This window comes from Nicotiana tabacum, chromosome 23 (assembly GCF_000715075.1).
Source record: "Nicotiana tabacum cultivar K326 chromosome 23, ASM71507v2, whole genome shotgun sequence".
In the NCBI taxonomy this organism is placed as follows: Eukaryota; Viridiplantae; Streptophyta; class Magnoliopsida; order Solanales; family Solanaceae; genus Nicotiana; species Nicotiana tabacum.
In genome coordinates this window covers 24402238-24419789 of record NC_134102.1, presented here as the reverse complement: position 1 = coordinate 24419789, position 17552 = coordinate 24402238, and the positions used below count along the sequence as shown (strand labels likewise).

The 17552-nt window shown below is 37.9% G+C and overlaps 2 protein-coding genes across 3 annotated transcripts; one reads left to right on the top strand and one right to left on the bottom strand.

The window, feature by feature from the left end:
• Positions 1-507: 507 nt before the first annotated feature.
• On the top strand, positions 508-1179 carry LOC142177072 (uncharacterized). The gene has a single exon (XM_075245533.1). The coding sequence runs from the start codon at positions 508-510 to the stop codon at positions 1177-1179; it is 672 nt and encodes a 223-aa protein (XP_075101634.1).
• A 4595-nt stretch (positions 1180-5774) lies between these two features.
• On the bottom strand, positions 5775-7668 carry LOC107790642 (uncharacterized). 2 transcript variants are annotated; one of them, XM_016612595.2, is made up of 2 exons: positions 7301-7668; positions 5775-6746 (listed from the first exon to the last, which is right to left on the bottom strand). In XM_016612595.2, exons 1-2 carry the CDS (start codon positions 7428-7430, stop codon positions 5830-5832), a joined length of 1047 nt encoding a protein of 348 aa, XP_016468081.1. In that variant the 5' UTR covers positions 7431-7668; the 3' UTR covers positions 5775-5829. The 2 variants fall into 2 exon arrangements, with proteins under 2 accessions (XP_016468081.1, XP_016468082.1); XM_016612596.2 differs by lacking the exon at positions 7301-7668 and adding an exon at positions 7009-7288.
• Between the last annotated feature and the right edge of the window lie 9884 nt (positions 7669-17552).

The window sequence follows — 17552 nt, the reverse complement described above, 5'->3', positions numbered from 1 at the left end:
AATCCCGCCACCCCTCCCCCTACCGCTCGCGGGCCCCGTTCTCCAATCGTGATCCACTAACACGAACGCTAATCTTAACCTTGACCCTTAATTCCGACCCTCGACTCCGAATCTGGGACCTGGACCTCGACCCTGACCCCGATCCTGGTCAGCCAAACCTTCCCTCAAACCCCCGTGCCGGAATCCCGAGTTCCAAACTCTGACCCCGACTCTCGAACTCGGACCTGGACCCACTTTCCCTGACCCCCGACCCTCGAACACCGAACCCTTTCGCCCCACCTCGTGTAGGACAAGATTGCATTTCCATTTAACTATTGTTGGCCTAGCTACGTCTCAGGCCTAATTGACACAGGCCCACCTCGTGTAGGGAAGCAGAAAGCATTTTAATCACAAGCCTTGATATTTTTCATTGTTTGATATTCATTGCATATACTTGATTTGGATCCATCTTTGATTACTCAGCATACTACTGTAGTTTTTTAGTGTTAACTTTAGTTACTGCTGAAAATGGGTAGTGTTATAGGTGATGTTATCTCTAATTCACCTTCCAACGGATTTGCTTCGTTTTCCTTGGATCTCTCACATCCCTTTTATATTCATCTCTCGGATAATCTCGGGGGTCAACTAGTATCTGTACTATTTAGTGGCTGTGGGTTTATATTATGGCGTAACAATATGCTCACTTCCCTCTCTGCAAAGAACAAGATCAGTCTATTAGATGGCAGAGTCAACCAACCTACTCCTGACTACCCTTATTATCCATATTGGGAAAGGTGCAATGATATGGTTAAAGCCTGGATAACTAATTCGGTATCTAGAAAAATAGCTGCTAGTGTCATGTGTTTTAAAACTACTAAGGAAGTTTGGAAAGATGTAAATGAAAGGTTTGGTCAATCAAATGGGTCTAAATATATCGAAATACAAAGGGAGATCAACTCTACTGCTCAAGGCTCCTCTGATATAACTTCTTACTTCCCCAAAATGAGGAGTTTGTGGGATGAGCTGAATTCATCATATGTAGGTCCTGTTTGTTCATGTGGTGCACTGCCTAAGTTCATAGAAGATCAACAGTTGTTCCAATTTCTTAATGGTCTTAATGAGTCCTACATAACTGTTAAGAGTGGCATTATGTTGATGAATTCCCTTCCACCAATCAGCAAAGCTTATAGCCTCCTATAGCAAGATGAGAGTCAAAGAGAAGCTCATTCTGCTGCTCCAAACTTCTCTGGTGATGCCACCTCTTTCTTGGTATCTCCTGGTACCTCTACCACAAATAGGAATTTCAGTTAAAAGGTAAATTTTGAGGTCAGGAAAACTGCTCCAAATGTCTCTTGCAAGTACTGCAAGAAGCCTGGCCACACTGTAGACAAATGCTACAGACTTCATGGGTTCCCTGATGATTTCAAATTCACGAGGAGTAAGAAGTATGCTTCTTGTATCCAGACTGAAAGTCCACCCACTATTGCTATCACTTCCACTTCTCAGCATGCTGATACCTCAGCCCATGGATTCACCAAGGAGCAGTATCAACACTTGTTGACCTTGTTCCAACAAGCTCAAATGTCTAATACTTCCACACCTGATGCCTCCAATGTGGACCATTCTGCTTTTGCACACTTTGTAGGTTTGTTCAGTAAGTATGCTGTAGATTCTGAGGGTTCTCATGTGTGTGCATCCTCTCAATTAGGTTTCAATCCTTGGATCTTAGATACATGTGCTACTAATCACATGAGTCCACACAAACATCTTCTTTTTTATGTTCAACCATTAATCAAGCCTTTTCTTGTCACTTTACCTAATAGATATAAAGCTAAAGTTATATCAACAGGATCTTTGTATCTTAGACATGATATAATTTTACTTCATGTTCTTCTTGTGCCATCCTTTCACTTCAATTTAATATCAGTTCATCAGCTTATCTGTCAGCTAGATTGTTCAGTACTTTTGACCAAAACAATTTGTTCTTTACAGGGCCCTTCCCTGAAGAGGCCATTAGAAATTGGTTAACCTGCAGACATGCTGTACTATCTCCATCTAGATGCTGACCTCTTCCCTGTTCAATCTAGTTCTATGAATGTTTCTTCTTCTAGTACTTTACTAAATTCTGTTTCAATTGTATCTGATAAGTCCAACCATGTTGTTACACATGTTAATGATACTCATGCTTGTAATCAGTCACATTGCCTTAATAAATTGGACTTGTTTTGGCATCAAAGATTAGGACACATGCCTTATCATAAAATGAAAACTATTCCATTCTTGTCTGATAAAGTATCTTCCAAGCAAAATTTTATGTGCCCTGTTTGTCCACTAGAAAGAAAACAGAGATTGCCTTTTTTTGAAAGTGTTATACACTATTCTTCTCCTTTTCAATTAGTACATATTGGCATTTGGGGTCCTTATAACACTAGAACTTATAATGGCTTCAGATATTTTCTAACTTTGGTTGATGATTATACTAGAGCCACATGGACTCACCTTATTTCTTGCAAGAGCAATGCTCCTTTTGTCCTTAAAGCTTTTACTGTCATGGTCAAAGTTCACTTTCAATCATCTGTTCAAACTTTTAGGTCAGAAAATGCCTTTGAACTTGGTGGCAGTTCTGAAGCCACCAAATTCTTCTCAAGCCAAGGCATTATACATCAGACCACTATCCCACACACTCCTCAACAAAATTGGGTGGTTGAAAGAAAACACAAACATTTATTGGAAGTATCCATGGCTCTTCTTTTTCAATCTAACCTTCCCCTTTAATATTGGGGTGACTGTGTTCTAACTGCCACTTATCTTATAAATAGACTTCCTTCTGTTGTTTTGAAGAATCTCTCCCCTTATGAGAAACTTCATGGCATCCCTCCACTTTATGATCACCTGAAATCTTTTGGATGTTTATGCTTTGCTACTTCACCTAAGTTTGGCAGAGACAAATTCCAGGCAAGAGAAATTCCTTCTATTTTCTTAGGGTACCCCTTTGGCAAAAAGGGTTACAAACTTCTTAATCTCACTACTCATTCCATTTTATTTTCTAGGGATGTGATTTTTCATGAATATATCTTTCCCTATAGATCTGATCATCCTTCTGTTTTTTCCTCTTATTCCACATCGGATTTTGTAGATTTTGCAACCTCCTTTTCTTCCCCTTCTCCTACTCCTGCTGTTTCTGCATCCCAAGACTCTTCCGTTCCCTCATTTGCTTCTCCTACCCCTCTATCTGTGTCTCCTTCTGTCATCCCTTCTCCTCCACATTTAAGGAAATCTACCAGAACAGTCCAACAACCTTCCTATCTCAAAGACTATGTATGTTCTTCTGTCCTTTCCTCTAATTCTCTTCCTAACTCTTCCAAGGTATCTTCTGTTGACATAAACATGCATGAGCCCCAGTTCTACCAGTAGGCTACCTCATATCCTGCTTGGCAGGAGGCCATGCTAAAGGAATTCCAAGTCCTTGAGGCAAACCAGACTTGAGATATTATCCCTTTACCTCCTCACAAGAAAGCTATTCCTTGTAAGTGGGTTTACAAAATCAAACAAAGAGCTGATGGTTCTATTGAAAGGTATAAGGCCAGGTTAGTCATTAGGGGTGACACTCAAAAGGAGGGCATTGATTTCATTGAAACTTTTTTCCCTGTTGTCAAGTTAACCACCATCAAGTGCTTGCTCACTTTAGCTGCTAAGTGGGGCTGGACTATTTTTTAACTTGATGTAAACAATGCCTTCCTTCATGGAGATCTCCATGAAGAAGTTTATATGAAGGTTACACCTGGTCTTGATATGTCTGCCCCCTGTTCTTCTTCTCCCCTAGTTTGCAGACTCAAGAAGTCATTCTATGGCCTTAGGCAAGCTTCTAGACAGTTGTTTTCAAAACTGTCTGAAGCTTTGCAATCTAGAGGCTACATTTCCAGCATGAATGATTATTCTTTATTCACCAAGGTCTCCTCTGCTTCTCTCATTGTATTGGCTGTGTATGTTGATGACATACTATTTGTTGCTAATGATGTTCTTGAGATGAACTCTTTGAAGTCCTTCTTGGATGCTCAATTCAAAATCAAGGACCTGGGATCAGTTCACTACTTTTTGGGTTTAGAGATATCTCTTCTTCCTCAAGGTTATGTGATGAGCAAATACAAGTACACTTCTGACCTCTTGTCTGAATTTAACTGTCAACATTTCTCTCTTGTCATGACCTCTTTGGACCCTTCTGTGAAGCTGGTTTTAGACATGGGGGAGTTTGTTTCAGATCCTAGCTTGTATAGGAGATTGATTGGGAAGCTCAATTTTTTCTAACATACTAGGCCTGATATCTCCTTCTCAGTTCAATATTTAAGTCAGTTTCTTCCAAAACCTCAAGTGCCCCACATGTTGCTAGCCTTACATGTTCTTAGGTATTTGCTTAACGATCCAGCTAAAGTGGTTCTCCTCTCCAACTCATCTGATTTATCCCTTACAGCTTACTCCGACTCTGATTGGGCTGCACGTGCCATTTCTCGCAAATCTATTGTGACAACCAGGCAGCCAAGAACCCAGTTTATCCTTGTCTTCAGCTGAAGCTGAATACAGAGCACTTCGCAAAGTTTCAGCTGAAGTTTCTTGGCTACTCAGGCTGCTGCATGACCTTGGTTTGTCTATCTCCACTCCAGTTCCAATCTATTGTGACAACCAGGCAGCCAAGAACCCAATTTTTCACGAGCGCACCAAACATATTAAGATTGACTGTCATTATGTGCGCACTTGCTTGTAGACTGGTCTGATTTCTTTGCATTTTATCTCCAGTACCAACCAATTGGCAAACATCATGACCAAGGCTCTTCTTGTTCAGGTTCATCATGGATTACTTTGCAAGCTTGGTGTGTTCTCACTCTCCATCTTGGGGGGGGGGAGGGTGTTAGCCCAGCTACATCTCAGGCCCAATTGACACAGGCTTAACCGGATAAAGGGAAACAGAAGGCCCTTTTATAACATCTGTTGTAGTGTAATAATGTAAATATTTTTACAATTATTTTTCTCCTTTACACTTGTAAATATAAATAGTTTTTACACAATAATAAAATCAGTTTTGGTCAATTACATTTGACCGACTCACTCGTCTCTCTCTTCTTCTCTCAACCCTTCTAGGGTTTTTTTCTTTCAATTCCGCCATAGCTAACAAGCTTCTAACCTAATAGCTATAATTAAAGTAGTGCACTTTTATTTTTTATCTCCTCTCCCCCCAAACCACGTCAAGTTTTTATTAGTTTGTCGTGTCCGTTCATGATCTTTAAGAGGGAAAGCAAAATGTAAGAAAATTGACCAGCGCCCCAAAGAGAAACAAAGATAAATATGCAGAAATAAAAGAAGGAAAATACCTCTCATTTCTCTAGGTAGGAAAATAAAATATTTCGCTATATTTCTACTTCATGGGTGGTCTTGACGTCGATTCCTAATATCATTAGTATATAAAAACGAAAGTAAATGATAAGCTAGACTAAGTCAATGTCTAGTATATAAGCAGCTTCTAGAATTTGTGAATGCTTCGAATGGACATCACCACTAGTAGGAGGAATCATGACGATAGTTACAGTAGACAAATTGCAATTTTTTATTCCCCACAAGTTAATCAATCTTTTCAATTAATCATGCTTTTTGACATATAACACATTTTTATTTTCACAAGTTAAACAATCTTCTGAATTAATCATGTTTCGACAAATTGATAGTGCCCAAACATGACAAGTACCATTTTCTGTTTGCTGGTTTGCATACCTAGCTAGCTGTTCCAACAACGTAATGCAACAGAATTAGCATGCAAGAAATATATACTGACAGCTAGAAATTAAATTCTGTAAAACTTAACTAACAATCCCATGAAAGTTGATCCATAGAATTGACATTAGTATACAATCCACAAGGCATTAATGTAGAGTCCACAAAATCAAAATCAAAGTTAGAGCTATCAAACGTATTCTCCACCGTTTGATCATGGTTAATCTTGTAAACATCCTCTTGATCACAAAAATTTGTCTGAATTGGAAATTGTTCCCCTTGTTGTACTTGCATTAATTCTTCAGGTCCGTTGGCAGGATTTAAGGTTGTTGGTTCAATTCCAGTTCCATGCCACATGCTATTCTCATTTATATACTCCGTTTCTCCTTGTCGTATATTCGTAGAGCTTTCCATTAAAGAAGAGCTCGCAAAATCCAACATGGAATTTTGAGTAATGATGTGATTTCTGTCACTTGATTGGGACGGAGGCGTAGTTATTGCAGTCTGATTTCTTTGACCACTCCATGTGAAAGTAGGGTTTTGGTATTCAATGTTGGGAACAATAGGAGTGTAATTGTATGTATTACAAGTAGTAGTATTGCTACCATGAGGGAAAGGAGAGAAGGATGCAAGAGCTGCTTTTATGTCCATTGAAATTACTTCTTTATTTGTTGAAGTATCAATGGTGAAAACTGAGGTGGAATCTTGATGATAATTAGTTTTGGCTTTGGTTGAATTGTTGGTTTTGTTCTTCAGGAGATTGTGAGTATTTGGATCTAACCCTTGTGCTATAAGCTTTTTTTTAATGCAAGAATTCCAGAAATTCTTCACTTCATTATCAGTCCTACCAGGTAAATGTTTGGCTATTTGTGCCCATCTATTTCCCAAGATTCTATGAACATCAATGATGGTTCTTTCTTCCTGCTCAGTAAAAGAACCCCTTCTTAGATCTGGCCTCAAGTAATTTATCCATCTCAATCTACAACTCTTTCCACACCTTTGTAACCCTACAAAATGTTAGAAACGGATAATAAAGTAAATAAAAATGTACTCTTTTAAACAACTTAAACATTTAGATAAGATAGTTATACTATTCAAGATGGTAGGTATCATATCAAAAAAAAGTTCTGGATTCAAGTCTCACCGCCAACCGTTATAAGAAAAAAATCTATCGACCCTTGTATAGCTTAAAGCTACCTTATTATCATAGAAAGGATGAGTAAGTTTTTCAGGTATGAAAGAGAAGCGGTAAGTGTATTCTCTCCTTACCATCTTCTGGAGAGTACTCTTTGAGCATGCTGATAGAATGATTGACACTCACGCCTCTCTCATTTTCAGTAATTTCACCATAGTGTAATAGAAAAAATTACACCTCCGTGATTCATGAAAAACGAATAGATTGCACGTGAGACACGTATTATTGAAGACATAATTTAGTAAATAAAAATATGTGCTTAATCTTTTGAAGGAAATGGTCACACAATTCAATATAAAATAACAATAAGAAAAAAGAATTTTCCAATAAAGAACAAAAAGGGAGATGTATATAATATATATAGACCTGCTAATTTAGGAACAGAACTCCAGCAGCCATGGCCATGGGAGGTAATATGTCTGATGAGTTTTTCATCTTCTTCTGGAGACCAAAGACCTCTTTTTACTTTCTGTTTGCTGCAGCAGTGATGGCCCATGCCTTTAATTTGTCCTTCTCACCCTAACTGCACAAGTCTTTATCTCTATATCTATATATATGGTGGCTGCTCTCAGAATTTTATTTCATAATTTCTCTAATGAAAAATGGTATAATATACTATTGTCTTTCTTCACTACACTATACCCAGAGTTCTTCACTACACTATACCCAGAGAGAGTGGTGTTTTCTTTCTCCAAATATTTGCAATTGCTATACGTGTGAGACAAAGATGAAGTAGACATTTTCTCAATTTCCATAATATATATATATATATATATATATATATATATATATATATATATATATATATATATATATATATATATATATATAAAGAGAGAGAGAGAGAGAGAGAGAGAGAGAGAGAGAGAGAGAGAGAGAGAGAGAGAGAGAGAGAGAGAGAGAGAGAGACTTTAAGGAGCTCATAGGAAACAAGGAAGCTAAGGTACTCATTTGAGTGATTTAGCAGCTTCTTTAAACCTTGTCTTTTAGACATTTTATTACTTTTAACTTGATTTTCACTCTTCTTAATTTACTCAAAATTCGATATATGTTTTTGCACTAGTAGTTAGTATATACTCGTGTATATATGATAAAAACATTAGGTCAATAGCTTCTACAATATGTTTTAGCATTTCTTAATAGTAGTACTATTATTTTATATTGGGAGATCGTCTCTCATACAAGAATAGATTTGTTAATCTCATTTTCAATATTATATTTTCTTTCATCTTTCTGTATCAATTTAACAATTTCTAAGTGAAATGATTGATATTATATTTTCTTTCATCAATCTGTATCAATTTAACAATTTCTAAAGTGAAATCCGAAATAAGATGGTATTTTTATAGTTTAAAAATAATATTTTGATATATTTACCGACACGTAGAAAATCGTATAAATTTTCTATTAGCTTCCCTTTTTAAGGGAACAAAACGAAAAGTATTTTGCAAAGAGTTAACTAACTTATATAAACTAATAATATTCAAAAAAAAATATATTATTGGATCACTTAAAAGATAGGAGTAACTAATATAATTTAAAATAATAACCGCAGTTAGTAACATTGAAATTAAATAAAGTAACCAAGGACATGTTAAATTACACGGGAACCTTTTGTACATAAGTTAATTCCTTATGCAAAAATAGTTTGTTAATTTGTTTTGCTTTTGTGGACCAATAAAGCATGTATATATTCCTAAAGGGCAAAATGACGTTGAAAAATATGAACCCTAATACAAGAAAGGTCTTAATTACCATTTAAAAGGTGAAAGGAAATATATAATAAACGACTAATGAAAACCACATTTTTCATGATACAATTATTTTCGACCTACATCAACGGCTTTTCCCAAACACTTATATTTATGTATTTGTCTCAAAAAACTAACGCAGCTGGCTTAGTCATAAGTGTTACATGTATACTTAAATAGTTGCGTAATAGGAAAACAAATAAAGAAAAGAAGAGTACAATTATGAGTCAAATATGTAAAGACACAATTTCACTTTTAATGTGCCATTGATGAGATTGACTTTTTATTTTAGACATGTTTTTAACATAGGCAACAAATTTACCAATTAAAGCCTGCCGACGGACACGACAATGTATACTATAATGTCAGATTTCTAGTGTTATGATGTTATTTTTTTGAAAATGCGTCCAAATAATTCTTAAAAAAATGACAAGTTATGATGTTATTTAACGAAACTGTGTACAAAAATCTTACTTTATGTAATGGTATGATATTCTTACTTTAGATCATTATACAACAGTTATTACCCTGTTGAACAAAAGACAAGTCATTATTGTTGGGGAATGAGTGATAGTATGTCCATTTAGGGGAAGACCTAATGATTTTGAATAAGATCGACATCATCATATATTTCTTAGCATCCAATTTCAACACAAACAAGAATCTTCTTTAAGTATCTCTCTCTTTTTTCATTTAATTAAATAATGATGTTCGGATCAACTTGTACGTATATCGATTAATTTTACATGGTATTAAATGTTATCTTCCATCGCATAAGTATCGAATAATTCTATCTATCAAGGTTTGAACATATGAAAAGAAATCACTTTGTGTTTCTAGCCTCTTCTCTCTCCCAAGACTAAAGAAAAATGAACTAAATAGAGAGGGAAAGAACTAAAAAATATTCAAGACTGTGCACTGAAAGTGTATAATTTTTTATGCTATAATATACGTTTACATATATATGTAACAGGTAATTTTTAATAACAAGTTTTACACGGTAACTTTAAAAATAGAGGCATAACTGGCATTGCTTAAATTGTATTGATACTTAGAAACTGTATATTATCAGTGTATATAATTATTTTTAATTGTGGTGTTCGGATTAGCTTGTGTGCATCTCGACTAATTTTACTGGGACCTGCTACCTCCTAATGGCGCCAGTATCACAGGTGCCAGATAACTCCGTCTCCAAAATCACTTACATGTAGTGTGTTTGCCTCTATTAGCAGGGATTTGAACTTAAGACTTCATAATTCTCAATCAACTTTATTGACTACTAGACCACACCGTTAGATGCCACTATTAGTGTTATTACTTAAATTCACATAGCTGAGATCTTGTGTGCTATGGGGAAAAAATGAGCACAGTAAAAAAAGAAAGAGAACAGTAAAAATGAAGAGAATTAACATGAGCTAATTAAGAAGCACGACATGTACAAAATGAGTGAAACTTGTTTTCTTTTCTTCACTCAACCGTTGCTTGAGAGAGTCAATTTCTTGGTGTCAACGAAAATGGTGATGATTGGTCTGTTTCTTTTATGATTTTTCACCCATCCTTCCCTTTCCTTGTTTCTTTTTCTTTTAACAATTTTCACAGAGTTTCCATCATCTTCTTTTTCTTCCATTCTTGTCTGTATTGTTCCTGTGGAGAAAATCACGTTAAAAAGCAAAGCTAGAATGAGAGGGCACATGCAGTATTTGTAAAGTTCAAACACCTTTGTTTTTTCTTTATTGATCACTGTTTCTTTTATGCTGAAATTGGCTTTTCCCTACCCAAGTTCAATATATATATATATATATATATATATATATATATATATATATATATATATAGTAGCCACACTATGTCAAGGGTGGTCAAGCGAACACCCTTTGTCGGATAATTATACTGTATATATAGGTCAGATATTGCTTTATATGGCTATATATATATATATATATTATATTTCGAATACCCTTAACACAGTTGAGTGAGGTAATTCAGCGATCTAGGGTGTTTAAAGTGAGGTATTGTTAGTGGGTTTGAATCCCTATCTAAATATTTTTATTTGCTAATTTTGTTTGCCAAAATAAAACAGAATAAAATAGAAACCATTATATGTGGTCTATGTAACGACCTGACCGGTCATTTTGAGCTCTAGCGTGCCATTCGATGGTTTGAGACCTTGAGTAGCTTTACTTCAGGCATTATGACTTGTACGTGTGGTCGGAATTGAATTTTGTGAAGTTCAGAGTTAATTCGGATGGAAAATTCTAATTTCGGAAGCTTTAAGTTGGAAGAATTAAATAAGGTTTGACTTTTGAGTAAACGACCTCAGAATCGGGATTTGAAAGTTCCAACAGGTTCGTATGATGATTTCGGACTTGGATGTATATTCATATTGAGTATCGGGTGGTCCGGGAGCATTTCAGCGCTTATTATGGAAGGTTAGCATTTCAAAGGTTTAAGGATTTTTCAAGTTTGGTTTGAAGTAGGCTTTGGTGTTATCGATATCCGTTTAAGACTCCGAACCTTGAAATAGGTTCGTATTGTGATTTATGATTTGTGCGTAAAGTTTGGCGTCATTCCGAAATGTTTAAGAGTGATTCAGATGCGTTCGACGAAGTTTGAAAGTTTAAAGAAAGGTTTCGATCATTGATTCATAATCTTGATGTTGTTTGACATGGTTTGAGACTTCGACTAAGTTCGTGCCGTATTTTGGGATGTGTTGGTATGTTTAGATGGGGTCCGGACGGCCCCGAGTGCGGATCAGATAGAAAACAGATCGAGTTTAGGTTTGGGAGAAGTTCTGAGGCAGCTAGTGCAATCGCACCTGCGTGGAAAGGGACGCAGGTGCGAGCATGTAGGTGCGGCCTTGTGGTCGCAGAAGCGACATTTGGACTGAGCTGAGATGGCCGCAGATGCGAGGATATTTCTGCATCTGCGAGCCCGATGTTGTATTATTATTGTACTCATTAGAAATATTCATGCACTTGTGATACCGGGTCTTGTGGTTATACTAGTTGATGCTTATGGTTTCGTATATTATTATCGCCTTTCATTTCTTTTATAAACTACAAAGGTTGTACGTTCCTATGGATTTAGAAGTATAAATCTCCTTTTCTTATTAAAATTGTGATTTCAAAAGTAATAAAATGAGTAATCAAATTGGTAAATTACCGTTGGCTTGCCTGATGGCGGCGTTAGGCGCCATTACGACGTATAGTAGATTTTGGTTCGTGACAGCTTGGTATCTAGGTTCACTTAGATCTCATGAGTCATGAGCAATTCTAGTAGAGTCTTGCGGATCAGTACGGAAATGTCTGTACTTATCTTCGAGAGGCTACAGGGTTGCTAGGAGCACTTCCCTTCTTGATTCCTCATCGTGCGATTTGATTCCTTTGAGGCTTATGCCTTTATTTCCTTCCTACTCAACCTTATGCGATGTGGGGTGCTTGTTATCAATTGGGCATTAATATGACTTGTAATGGTACTACAGATGTGGTGCAGGATATTTTTCCCTACGTACTCGAGAGAGTTATTATCGTCGTCTTGTGAAAGGGGGTTATGTCATTCCATGCCCTGTATCAGTATTGCCTATGGTTTTGAGGCTATGCACAGATTGCTATGAGGTTCATGCATTGTTATCGCATAGTGTTGGTGTAATGATAGGGTGCTTGTCTATGTGTCGAGGCAGTGAATGATCCGAAAGGGGGATTTTTCAGCACATGGTTTAGGGGTCGGCATTTAATTCCAGCGGAGGAAAGACAATCGGACTATGGATGTTCAGGCCTTGGTTGATGAAGTAACGAGACTTGAGATGTTCGAGCGTGGTGGAATTCTCATTTGTGATGTGGTGTCGTCATCCTTGTTTGAACGTATTAAGGTTCACCAATGTTATGGTCTTCTTCGATTTGCCTTAGGGGTAGAGTGTGGTGAAATAGTGTCTAAGAAGCAATTGTCAGAGATGGCGATGTGTAGCGATTTCGGCATCGAACTGGTGCTTCGAATGCTGATGGCTCAAGAAAGATGATCTTCTAGGAGGTTTAGAGTTGGTAGCAATTCATTAGTTCAGGTGCTACAGGTATGGATTTGATATGGGGCAGCATTTGGGCAGTGAAGTATGAGGAAGGGCAAGGCGGGAGGTGTCTCGCAGTGGTTGAATTACAAGCAGGTCAAGTATGAAAAATAGAGGTCGAGAAGTTTCTTAAAGGAGATGGTTTAACCGAACTAAGAGTGGCCGATTAACATATGAATTCTGTGGTAGGATAGCCGCGTGCCTTGAGAAAGTTTAGAGTCGTTTGGGAATCATGGTACAAAAAGTGACTAGGTATACAGATTTTATTGGGATGGTGGTTACTATACTGAGGAACATTGAATATGGTAGAAAGGAGTTTGCTTGAAATGAATAGGGGTGTGAAAACTTGATTATCATTGGGATACAACATGACTTCGAGTTTGGAATGTATTGTAGGACTTTCAGTTGATGTCAATGGGGAATGAACGGACTTGTTCAACTGGTGGATGAGCACGAGCTCAGGAGGGTTTACTGATTTCGTGGTAGTTGTACCCAGTGCAACGTCGTTGGGAGATGTCGGTATGGAATTTCACAGGTGGGATATCTCTTGAGGACAAGTCAGCGGTTGTGTAATTTTGATGAAGTTTCTATGAAGAGTTCTACTTACTACAAAGCGGAAAGTCAAGTATACGATTATGGCTGATAATTCACAATGTTCATGAAAATTTTAATAAGAAACTACAAGACATTTGGCGGGTTGACGGTGCGAGATCATGGTAATTGAGAAAGAGAATCTTTGTGGGTTTTAGGTTTATATAATTGTAGCTTAAATCTAAGTGGGGGAGCCCCACCGTCTACGATTGGATCGCGTGGTTGTCTGCTGGTGCGATTTCTGGTTATCGGTGCATTAGTGGGGTTATTATGACTAAGAAAATAAAAATATTAGGGGTAATTCGGGAAAAGAACTTGATGGACATGTGCTATATTTGGCTTTATCGATTCATGTTCAGGTTTTTGGGAAGCCTCAGAGTTTAGCTTCTTGTGGATGTGACGTACAAGGAAAATAATTCAGCCGACTGCTTCTTTTAGAGGGTGTTCATGTGCTAGCAGAGTGTGGGAGTTTGGTTATATTCGGGACCATGTCAGAGTTGGTGACTCTCAACCACGGTCCTAGTGGGTTCAAGAATTAAAGGGCAGTGCCTAAGGATTTTGGGTCCGTTGTGTGGTTAAGGATCATGTTTTCGCAGTGGATTACGAACAAAACTTGGAATATTCTATGTTATCATCGAGTATGTGATAAGTGGAGATTTTGACTACTTATTAGCACCTTTTAGCTTTTATTTTAGTCCAAAAGTATTTAATTGTGTTCCCGAAAACTAATAAAATGTGTTAAATTGCAGGAATATTGGAAGATGGACTCCCGAGATAAAATCCAACTCAAAAAGGAGTAATCTAAACTCAAGGCCATAAAATACACAAAAGTTCAGAAGTGCAGACCGCAAAATATCATCTGCGGCCGCAGATGATCAAGAAAAGGGCAGCGAATCTTTGTGCAAAGTGAGGCCTGCACATGAATTGTGCGGCCACAGAAGATGGCTAGGAACAAAAGTTCAGAGAATGTGCATTCCAAGTCTCCCAGAAGTGCGGTCCGCACAGGAATTGTGTGATCGCATAAGAAGTGCTATGCGACCACAAATGTAATTGTGCAGACCGTAGAAGAGCAAGATGCGACCTCAGTTACAATTCTGCGGACCGCAGAAAGAAGGCCTTGCGGCCGCATATCAGAATTATGTGGCCGCACATCTCCAGCTCCTACAAGTTGAAGAAATCTACGGACCGCACATGGAATTGTGCGGCCACAGAACCTCCCAAAGGGTATTTTTGTCCGAAATTTCCAGCCTTGTATAAATAGACGAGTTTCACAATTTTAGGTCAATTTGTTTTGACATCAACAGCTACAGTAGCTGTTTCTCTTTACTTCTTTTAGTAAGTTTTCATATTTTGAGCTATTTTAACATAGATTTTATCATCTTAATCTTGCAATATGAGTTTAATTATCATTTCTTCTTTTTTTTCTTCAACTTCAAGCATGAGGTTTTCACTTGGGTTGTGACCCAACCATAGTGTGTAAACCTTATGGGTGTTTAATTTAATGCTGCTTTATGGTTGGGTGTTTATTATTTAGCCTTGTTCATGCTTTAATCTGTGAAATTAATTGTTGCAAACATTAGTTCATGCCTATTTGACTTGGTCTCTACTTGAGAAAGAGATACTTAGTCTAGAAAAACTTGGCTAACAAGAAATTGGGTCAATCAAAAAATTGATTATCTCAATTAAAGGGTTCAACCTAGAGATAGTAATAACCAGACTTGAGATTTTATCAACCGTTTTGTGCAATACCCATTTGGACTTGAGAAAATCAAATTGGGCAAAATCACTCTCTGACCGAGAGGTATTGAGTGGGTAATTGAGTGTTGATAGCTATAATATACCCCGATCAATAAAAAAAGCACTAAGGTTTATATCCCATTAGGCAAACACCTAGGCGATGGTCATAACCCTAGGTTTTTTACAAAACTTGAAAAACAATAAAAATAATTTCTTAGTTTTATTTCTCAACTTGCACTCTTAGTTTTAAATTAGACTTAAAACCAACTCCAATTTGTGAAAGTGTAAATTGAGATAGTCAAATTCACATACTACAATATATACTCCTAAATCCCATATATAGCTCCCTGTGAAAATCGACACCGACTCTTGTTGGGTACTATCATTGTATTCGACCGTTTCATAACCTTGAATTGAGGTGTGAAATTGGACGAGATCAATTTTTAGCGCCATTGCCGGGCAGCTAAAAATGGTGTTAGTTATATATTTAGGTGTGTTTTTGGGAATATCTTCTTTTCCTTCCTTGTTACTAACGTGTCGAGAAATTGTAGGTGCAATCATGGCAAACAATGAGCTCGAAAACTTACCTTTGGGGGATGTGGACGTTAAGGATGATCAAATGGATGAGGTCCCTATTGAACCTCAAGCCAATAGACGAGGCCGAGCGCCTCATGACAATGTACCCGCTCCTCCCCAACCTCCACCACGAGCGGCTCCACACTGGGTGTTGCCGAATGAAGGGTATGCAAGTGCTATAGTCCCTCCCCGTATTAGGATGGGTAACTTTTAAATAACCAATGTGATGCTCACTTTGCTCGAGCAACGAGGGTTCTTCCCTGGTGCACTGGGTCAAAATGCATACAAACACTTGAAGGGGTTCGTAGATACGTGTTGGGGGAGTAAACAAACAAATGTCTTCGAGGATGATTTGAGGCTAAGGATTTTTTCCCTTCTCTCTATGGGGGAAAGCTTTAGATTGGTTGGAACATTTTCCAAATCATTCTATTCATACTTGGGATGAATTAGCGGAGAAATTTATTTCTAAGTACTTCTCTCCCGGGCACATGGCTATTCTTTGGGATAAAATTCTAGCATTCAAGCAAGAGCCCACTGAACCACTACACGAGATATGGGAGAGGTATATAACAATGGTGAAAGAGTGCCCCAATAATGATATGACGGAAAACATGATTCAACAGACTTTTTATTGGGGGATCAATATAACCAACCAATGTATAGTGAATCAACTTGCCGGTGGGAACTTCATGACTATGCCTTATGTGGAGGCGTGTGATATCTTGGATGAGATAGCGAATACTTCTTCGGCGTGGCAATCTCGGGCTAATATTCCACAAGGTGACCCCAATGTGATTCTCCTTCACAAAGAGTTGCATGATCATGGACAAGACATAGCCGAGTTGACTACCACCATGAACCAATTGGCAAAGGCTCAACTTCAACAAGTGCAAAATGCGAGGCAAGTCAATGCAATGGAGGGAGTAGGTATGATGGTGAAAAAGTGAAGAACAAGAAGTCCACAAGTGCAACAAAGTGTGGATAATTTTGTGCAAGATGATAGTGGATTTGATCAATATGAATCTTATAATGACCAAGAAGAGGAGGTCCAATATATGAACAACTTTCAAGGGCAAAGAAACAACTACCAAGGCCCTAGCCAGCAACAATGGAGACCTCAAAATAATTAAGGCAATTGGAATAACAACAACAGTCAAGGCAATTAGAGTGGAAACAATAATCAAGGGAATTGGCATAACAATAATAACCAAGGCAATTGCGGAGGAAACAATCAAGGTGGGTGGAATAACAATCAAGGAAATCGTGGGTCGGGTTTTCAAAGACCCTGATGTATCAACAACCGAGCAACCCTCTCCTTACCCTTCCCATGGTCCTAGCTCTTCCAACAATGAAATGGGCCATATTGAGAACATGTTCAAGCAAATGATGGAGAAGAATGCCGATTCCGATGCCCAACTTGCTTCACACAACACATCGATCCGCAACTTAGAAGTGCAAATGGGGCAAATCTCTCAAGCTTTAAATTCTCGTCCTAAAGGGGGAACTACCAAGTGACACGGTGGTGAACCCAAAGGGTGGGAACAATATGGGGCATGCCGTGGCCGTTACTATAATAAGTGGAAGAGGTGGGAATACACCCACCTCAAGTCAGAGGCAACTTGTGGATGATGAGCAAGTGGTAGAAGAAGAGGAGATCCCGAACAATGTGGTGTAAGCAAATGATGAAGTGCAGATTGATATTAATGACACTGTGGAAGAGACTCAAGAGGAAGTGAACCCATATAGGGATCATGTTATTGACATACCGAAACCGGTGGTGCAAAAGGATAAGGCACCATTGCCTAAGCCACCTCCTCTATATCCTCAAAGGCTCGCCAAGAAAAAATGGTGAGAATCAATTCAAAAAGTTCATTGACATGATAAAGAGTCTCTCGATAAATGT

Excerpts from the sequence above, each read along its gene's own strand:
- LOC142177072 (XM_075245533.1), top strand. The coding sequence starts at position 508 with ATGGGTAGTGTTATAGGTGATGTTATCTCTAATTCACCTTCCAACGGA.
- LOC107790642 (XM_016612595.2), bottom strand. The coding sequence starts at position 7,430 with ATGGGCCATCACTGCTGCAGCAAACAGAAAGTAAAAAGAGGTCTTTGG. Across the intron at positions 6,747-7,300 it reads TTCTGTTCCTAAATTAGCAG|GGTTACAAAGGTGTGGAAAG; the intron begins GTCTATATATAT and ends AACATTTTGTAG.